At 49.7% G+C, this 8,745-nt stretch overlaps 1 protein-coding gene across 1 annotated transcript in view; it reads left to right on the top strand.

Annotated features, from left to right (window-relative positions):
• Positions 1 to 8,745, top strand: part of Lhcgr (luteinizing hormone/choriogonadotropin receptor) — a 67,500-nt gene that overhangs the window by 34,962 nt on the left and 23,793 nt on the right. Inside the window, exon 7 of the mRNA XM_004627744.1 lies at positions 4,418 to 4,486. Coding sequence (XP_004627801.1) covers positions 4,418 to 4,486 — 69 coding nt within the window. The remainder of the gene's footprint in view (positions 1 to 4,417; positions 4,487 to 8,745) is intronic.

Raw genomic sequence — 8,745 nt, 5'->3', positions numbered from 1 at the left:
CTCTCTCTCTCTCTCTCTCTCTCTCTCTCTCTCTCTCTCTCTCTCTCTCTCTCTCCCCTGCCCCCAAGAGCAAAACAGGTCTCACTGTCCCACTTGCTGAAGGTGCTGACTGACAGACCTCCTTACTGAAAGGACCAATTTTCGCTTTGGCATTTATAAGTGAACCCTGGTAGGACATTCTGAGTTGGTGTGACATTGTTAGCCAACAACTTTTCACTATCAGTTATTCCAAACCAGTGATCTTTACGTTCTATCATTCCTCTACATTTATTAACCAATGAGTCTATAAAAACGAGCTTTATCTGCCCCCTCCTTCTCTCTTGAAGTATCACCACAGAGTGTGAATTTCTAAGGAAAGTTATTCAGTACATCAGCACCCATTACTGTCACCATTCTTTTAAAGCCTGACTCCTCCTCCATTGCTGCACACAGTGAAGTCCTGCAAAGTGACATGCCCTCAGCTGAGGTAGCAGCAGATGGAAACACTCCGTGGAAGGCAGGGCACTCACACATGCCAGGGACAGGCAGGCCTTGCTACGGAAACGTTAGGACCCACGGAGATGAGTGACCCCACTAAAACCCAAACTGGGGCCAGGGCAGCCCAGGGCAGTGACTGGGCAGCAGGGATCCCTATAACCACAGTCGCTACAACTACTAAGTAACTGTCTTCATACTGGAGGAGTGACTCAGGTGTAATAAAAGCTTGGGCAACAGAGCACATGGGGACGGCAGTGGTGACTGTCGGGTGGCCCCCTTCACACTCGTACATACAGCCACGTGATGAAAATCAGCTTACACACTTATCACCTGAGGATGCATTTGCTTAAGTGCGCTGCCCCTCTTCACCAGGACCACTTTCTGGGACCTCGAAGATCTGTAGATCTGTAAATGAATCTTTCTTCTATGAAATCATCAAAAACTAGATGGCCCTGTGATCCAGGAAGAGACTGTGGCAGGAGGTCGAATCTGTCACCCCAGGCCCAGAGGCGCTGTGTCGTAAGGCGGTACCCCAGGCCACAGAGTCTTCTGTGGTTCATTTCTAAGGCCCAAATCCAATTTGGAATAAGTAGCTGCCCTTCTCTCTGCTTGATTCACAATTACTGGCATTTGAATAGAGGAGGTAGACAATGCCTGCCAGTGAGGGGCTGTCACTGGGAGAGAAGCTAGGGGACCCTGCAGTTCTGAGCCATGACAGAACCCTGGCAGCTAAGGGGGCCTCCTTGCCCGACTCTGACACTTTGGGGCTTGGGGGAGAGTTACCTGAAGTGACCTGCCAGGTGTTTTCAAAGGCCAGTCTCGGCGGCGCATGGGCCTGATAACACACTACTCCCATTGGCAATTTCTCCATAGCAAGGATGCTGCTCTCTTAATCAGAACAAGGTGTCGCGTCCCCTCACGTGTGACCGCTATGCACAAGAAGGAGGATCGGCTGGAGAGGCAACAGCAGGCCACTGTCTTTAGAAAATCGAGACAAGCATGACCCAGGCTACTAAGAAAAAAGAAAGAAAGCTGAAGAAAACAAACAGAAAAACATGAAAGTCATCTAAGTGTAAAGATACCCAGTGTGAGCACAGGGCACAGAGGGCTGAGACCCTCACAGGGTGCCTAGAGGCCAGTGCCTCTGTACACTGGAGGATCCCAGCAGTTCAGGTAAAGAGGTGGCCCGGGGACTCCTGGGGATCCTGTCTGGAGCATGGAAGGGGAGATCCTTTTGCTCTGTTTAGATCAGAGAGCTGGAGGCCACGGCAAAATGTGCTAATATAACAGGACCAACACAAAGCATTTGCTGTGCTCCACTGCCTGCTTCTAAGCACTTTACATGCATTTGCCCCTCTAATCCCCAACATAGCTTCATGAAATTGAAGCTATTATTGTCATCTCTATTTTCGGATTAAGAAGTCGAGGCACAGAAAACTTAAATAACCTGCCCAAAGCAACTCAGTGTGTGAGTAGGGGTGCTGGGATCCGAGCCCGCGCGGGAGGGCCCAGTAACTGCAGACTCAACCACAGGGCTCACTTAGAACTATGGCATCATGAGTCCAACAGCAAGGACCAAAGCCTCATGTGTATGAACCCCAGGACAGGGCGGAACACAGGAGTGACAGGACTGGGCAACCCAGCAAGTGCTGGCGGCTCTGCCCTGCTACAGACAGGAGAGGCTACTTTTCCTGGGTCCACAAGAGTTGCAGCCCTGTTGCTCTGAAGGTAAAGAAGGCAAGAACGGGCCAAGACACTGAGGTGAATTCTGAGCAAAAGATATCTGACTTACATCCCAGAAATAAGAACTGTATCACACCAGGATCTGTCACTGAGCAAGGGGTCCCAAGTTGGTGTGGCTGTCACAGCCCTGGAGGTCTTGTCAGGAAAGGCTCTCTTCCTGGACACCACCACGATGCCAGGACAGGCTGAGGGTGCACCCGGCTCACAGCTCCCGACAAATGGGTCAGAGGAGAAAGATTTGGTGCGACCTGGCTAAAACCTCAGGTCTCCAAGTTCAGACAAATCACACATATGATTCTTTCATCTAGACGTGACTGCTATGAAGGAATTCCAGTCCCCACATGGTAGGAGATTGACAAAGAATAATATTCTAAAGAGTACAATGTTTTAAAACTCATGGAACTGAGCTGCTAAGAAAACAAGGTGTGTGTGCTTATCCAAAGTGGCGGGTCTCTACCTGTCCTCTAATTTTATGTTCTGAATCTCACAGTTCAAATATACTTCATCCTGAGTGCCCTTCTGGCTACTGAGTGCTTAGTCTCAGTGTCCTGTGGGTTGATGAAAAGTGCGTGCATGCACTCGCGCGCACACACACACACACACACACACACACACACAATTTTACCCACATACATAGGAGACACATTCCCATAGAGTATGAGGTGAAAGGTCATGGTTTTTTTTATTTGACAAAGACCAGCAAGACGTCACAACAGTCACTTGCAGCAGGAGCAGGTGGAGCACAGCATGCATCTGAGCTGTTCCTCCAGTCACACCCCACACCTGTCCCTCGGGTGGCAGTGGGTCAGGCAGCTGCCAACAGTGCGGCAGAGCAAGCGGCATCTGGCCAGGGCCCAGCAGGAGTGCACAGCACCGTTTGCGCTTGGGTCTAACCTCTCAGCTCACAAAGAACTCACACGAGAGACAGCGCCCTTCCCGCTTGCTTGGCGGGCACTCGCAGGGAGACGCTCTTCTCGCATGGAACTATTTGTCCATCCCACCCACTTCCCTGCGTTCTTATGAGAAAGCCAGGGTCCACACACTGTCCTAGAACAGGAGACTTCTGCGATGAGCAAAGCAGGGGAAGTCTTGTTCTCTGCAGCTTGCAGTCCCCATCTGACTCAGGGGATGCCACCAAATGTCACAGGTCAGGCGGTGATGCAGCTACAGAGGAAGGGCCAGTTGGGGGAGGAGGCAGCAGGGTAGAAGTTGGCATTTTTAACGAGGGCACCCAAGGGAGGCCCCAGTGAGAGCAGGACTCAGGACCCTGCCTGCAGGGAGCAATGGCCCGCAAGGGGGTGAAAACAAGCAGCAAAACTAGGTGCTGGAGCAGCCCGACAGTGTGCCCTTGTCCGTCCCCTCCCACCGCAGGCTTCAGCCAAGCAGCTCTCCTTCTCGAAGCCTGTGTCCTTCTTTATAAACCAAAAGGGTGCTGCCAGATCCTCTCCAGGGCTCTAACGCTCCCTGGCTCTGTGTTCTCAGGAGCCTCTTCCGTGTGGGTGTGGCTGGGTGCCTACATACATGCAACTACAAAAAGAAACAAATTTTCCTAAATATTAATACTACTTGCAACTTACTCTAATTGTCTCCATGTGTCCTAGTCTACTCTATTTCATTTTTTTTAAGGGAAAAGCTTATTAAGCTCACATTTTGCAGAGATTTCAGTACACAACTGGTCAGCTCTGAGACCGGCAGCTGCACGCAGCTAAGTGGCGCTCACCATCCACTCCCCGGCCCTGGGGAGCTGTTCACAGGCACTTACACCTTCTGGGCTGTGGAGCCAACTCTGGCCCCAGCAGAACCACACACCGAGGAAAGGAACAGGTGATAGTGCCCCGGAGCCCGGCTCTGCCCTCCGCAGCCCCCAGAGCCCACAAGCCCAGGGCTGCGGAGCTGGACTGAAGTGGGCAGAATGTGACCGCAAAGCCCAGTTCCAGCACTGCAGCCCAGCTGCCTGCACAAAGCCTTCAGCAACTGGTGGTGGTGGCAGTGGTGGTGAAGGCAGAGGGAAACCAGGGCAGCAAAAGCTGCTTCAGCCATGCGCTCTTAGAGTCTAAAATGCTGGAGAAACTAGGGAGGACGTCAAGGGTGCAGCAACTGCCTCAGTACTAAGTGTCCCAGGAGGACGATGCGCGCTCCCCACCTGGGTTTATCTCGTTCCTTCCCATCCTTAACACCTCTCTCCTCCCTCCTTCAGCAAACTATACAGAAATGGGCTGGAAGAAGTGCAGAGACACGCGTTCAACGGGACGACGCTGCTCTCGCTGTAAGTGTGTGCTTATTTCCCGGGCTCATGCATAAGGATGAAGCCTCACGCTGGCTACCAGAGCACATTCAATCTGCAGCAAGTAACTCAGGGCAAAAATAAACTTTCAAGTGGCTAGTCCTTGGGGGTCTCACGCGCGTTACTAGGCAACCGGCTGCTGGAAACCCCACAGCACCCTGATTTCAAAGACAGATGCAGCCTTGATACATTGAGGCTGACAGCTTGCTGAAATATTCAGCACCCTGCTTCATGCCTCCTCTAGCCCCCACCCCAGCAGATGCTGGGCGCAGATTTCAGGAGGAAACTTTCCCAGGCCCTGCTGCACAGGGACTGGGTGACACCACTTAGCAGCTTAATCAGCCACCACAGGCCTGCTCTGGGGCCCCGCCCTCCCACTGGCTTTTGGGGAGGAAGGACACCCCTGTCCCAGGCCAGGCGGCTCCATGTCCCACTATAACGCCCTGTGCGTCCACTCGTGTCCCCTCTGACCTCTCCTCTCTGCAGCTCCTCTTAGGAATGATGCTTTTGCAAGCCTGTGAGGCCCCAGGACACCCCCAGCCAAGCGCAGCCCAGGGTGAGGCACCCCACAACCTGCAACTGTGCAAAACAAAACCTAAGAGCACAGGAAAAGCTCTGCTTAAGACAAAATTACGGAAAACCAGAGAAGCTTTTTAAGAAGTATGTGCACAAATGAGGGTCTACACTATCCTCTGCAGTTTAACACACAGGAGAATAACCTGTGACCTGTTAAGAGCAGGCCTCGGCCCCGGAGGCTTTGATCTGGGGTCTGAGGAGCCTGAGAACTCAACAGCCACACAGCGCCACGAGGCGCTGACTATACAGATCCGAAGTTAAGAAGGGCAAGGCTACACAAGTCATTAATTATTTTAAGCTATAGATCTTAACCCCAAAACCCTGTTCTACTGAAACCACACTATGCGGCTTGGTTGTTAAGAAGCCTAAGGGTACCAACTGGGTCTCACACTCTGATCCCACAGACATCAGCTGGTCTGACCCTGAGGAGGTCACTCAACCTTCCTAAGCCAGTGTCCACAATCACAACGCTGCTAATAGGCTGGGTTTATTGGTACGCCCAGGACTTAACACAGTGTCTGGCACATAGTAGGTGTTCAGGTACTAACGATTCTAATTTATAATTGTGAAAGAATGACTAATGAAACAGGATTGTATATTAGTTTTTTAAAAAATAATTTATTTGATACAGAGTCCTGCTATGCACCTTGGACTCAGGGCCGGCACCGTATGCTGTACTGGGGATTGAACCAGGTCCTTGCGCTTGCCAGGGAGGTGATTAGACTGCTGAGCTATCTCCCCAGCCCCACAAGATTGTATCTTTTTCTTGCCATGGAGTTTAGCACACACAAAGCACTCAAGAAATGGTGGCTGTTTAAAATGTGTTCTTCCTACCATAAAATAAGTTTGCCCTCACGTCTTGTGCACTTGAAGGCACAGGAAGTATGCCTTCACAAGAACCCTTGAGTTCATGAAGGGGTCGGTTGAAGCCTTCATAGCCTCCCTCCACCCACTGCCCTCTCTTCCTCATTCAATTCTTCATTTAGCAAGTATTTGCCAAGCATTGGCTGTGCTTGGAGAAACAGACCAAAGTGCATTTCGGGGGAATAGAAGGCAAGTCTGGGGTTTCCCAGCAAGAACATACAGCCTTGGAGGGAGTCTCCAGGAGGCACATGAACTGGACCAAAGTAGCCATAAAGCAGAAGGCAAAGGGCAGTGCTTGCCCTGGGAGAGAGCAAGTCCTCTGGGATCCCAAAGGCAGGAGGAAGGGCACTCAGAGGAAGCTGGCGAAGAGAGCCAAGCTTTGTGAGGAGTGAAATCCTGACAGGCAAAGGGGGAAGGAAACTGCATTTCGGGCAGATGACAGCAGGAGCAGGCAGGACGAGGAATTATGGGATGTGATAATTGACCACAGCTCCTCCTCCTCCTCCTCTTCCTCCTCGTTTGAGACAGGGTCTCCTATGTAGCCCAGGATGGCCTTCAACTTGCAGCGCTCCTCCTGCCTCAGCCTCCTAAATGCTGAGATTATAGGCTTGCACCACATACCTGGCCTCCAAAACCTTTTCAGAAAGTGCTGGATGTGAGTTTGTCAAAGCAGAGCCATCAGTGCCAGGGTAAAGGATGTGGTCTCTTCTGCAGGAGGTGAGGAGCAGCTGAGGGTTCTGCGGTGGGAAGTGTAAGATGAGGTTTAAGTTTAGCCAGTAGCAGGGAGAGTGGAGGCAGCCAGGGGCAGGAAGGCACAGACCCAGTGCTAGGGTCTTCTTAACAGAGGGGGCGGCTGGAGTCCTTCGTGAAGGGGGTACCTGGGCCTGGGGAGGATGAGAGGACTGAATGCAACGTTGGGAGAAACAAGAGACGAGAAGAGGCCACAGCAAAATCAGAGGTGGGAAAAGGCCCACAGAGTTCATGCGGGGAAGGTCAGGGAAGACAGCGGGAGGAAGACCTGCTGGCCAGCAAGATTGTAGCTACTGCAAAGTGGCCAAATGGACGCTGTTCCTTGAGTCGAAATTCTGTGTCCTCGTGTACCTTGTAACAGGAAAGAGGAAACCAAGAACACGCATTAGTTTGTTGAGAATACAAATCAATTTCATTTGTTGTATTCATTCAACAAATATTTATTAAGCACCACTAATATCTGTGGCACTTTGGAGGTGTTGGGTTTGCATTTATAGAGTGAACATGGACCCTGCCTCGTGAAGTTTCTCTTTCAGCACAGACTGGCAAAAAAATCAAGTCAGTAAATAAACAAAATTGTTGAAAATAACTGACATACCATGACACACCACTGACATACCCATTACTGAGCTCTTAGGGTGTTCGGGGGAGGGGTAGAGCGAGCTGGCAAGGCGCTTGAGGGTGACTTCACCAAGAACATAATATTTAGGCTGAGCCTGGAGTAGGACAAGGAGCCCACAGTGCAGTAGTAGGGGAAGCACATTACAAAAAGCAGGAGCAGCATACACAAAGGTCCTGAGTTGGCAAAGAAAAGAAGTGGCAAGTTCAGGAGTGGACAGGAAGCCCCTGGGGATGGGAGGTTTGCAGGGTGGGGAAACTGGTATGAGATGATGCTGAAGCAAGTCCTGTGAAACAAGGGGCTGCAAGGGGGCAAAACATTCACTAAAGACTTTTTTCGCCATACAGAATTTCACTAAACGAAATAATACGAATGTGACAATGTTTGTTGTATTGCATAGTGCTGTCTTCAAATTGTCTACATTACCAGATATGTGCATGAAAAATTGGAAAAAATAGTTATAAGAAGTTACAAAGAAGAAAAAAATTTAAGCATTAACTTCTCCTTTCCATAGACCAGCAGAAATCAGAAGGACAGTTACCCAAGCCATCCTGCGTACCTAAACATGTTTTTCCCCCAACCCGTCCTTTTCCTCATCCCAGTTGTTCCTTCCCTTTGATGAACAGATTCTTTCCTTCACAGTATTGATTGACCTTTCAGGTTTTATTTACTCATTCAGGTTCTTACACTACTGAGACAATATGGTGCTTGTACATGCGGGTCTGATTTATTTACTTAAGAGTATGGTCTTGGCGCTGGCGGGATAGCTCAGCAATCTAAAGCACCTGCTTAGGCAAGCCTAGGGATGGCAGTTCGATCCCCAGCACCACATGCCACACCAGCCCTACTCCCAGGGTGGGCTGAGCCAGCCACAAAAAAATTAAATAAAGTAAGATAAAAAAAATAAGTACAATTTTTTTTAAAAAAAAGTATGGTCTCTATTTGCGTCCATTTACCAATAAAAGCCTCAAATTTACCTTTTTATAGCTGAGTAATACTCCACTGTGTAAAAATATCCCTTCCTTGGTTGATGGGCATTTGGGTTGTTTACAAGATTTAGCTGTGACAAATTGTGCTGCTATAAACATCGGTGCACATGTATCACTTTGAAGTATTTCCCATGCAGTTTGGGTTTTGTTCATGAGCTCCCTGCCTACCCCTATGTCTTTAAGATTTCTACCTACATTTTCCACCAGAAGACTCAGTGTTGCTGTTTGTGTTTTTGTTTTGTTTGGTTTTTTTTTTTTTTCAGAACCGGGGATTGAACTCAGACCCCTGCACTTGCCAAGGAAGCACTTATTCCACTGAGCCATGTCCCCAGTCCCAGTGTTGCTGTTTTAATATTTAAATCTTTGATCCATTTTGATGATAGTTTAGTGCATGGTGATAGACATGGGTCTAATTTTGGCCTTCAACATGTGGAAAACCAGTT

The sequence above is a fragment of the Octodon degus genome, unplaced genomic scaffold, assembly GCF_000260255.1.
Source record: "Octodon degus isolate 3935 unplaced genomic scaffold, OctDeg1.0 scaffold00020, whole genome shotgun sequence".
Taxonomy (NCBI): domain Eukaryota; kingdom Metazoa; phylum Chordata; class Mammalia; order Rodentia; family Octodontidae; genus Octodon; species Octodon degus.
Note: the sequence above shows the minus strand (reverse complement) of the source record. Positions and strands in the feature narration are given on the sequence as shown.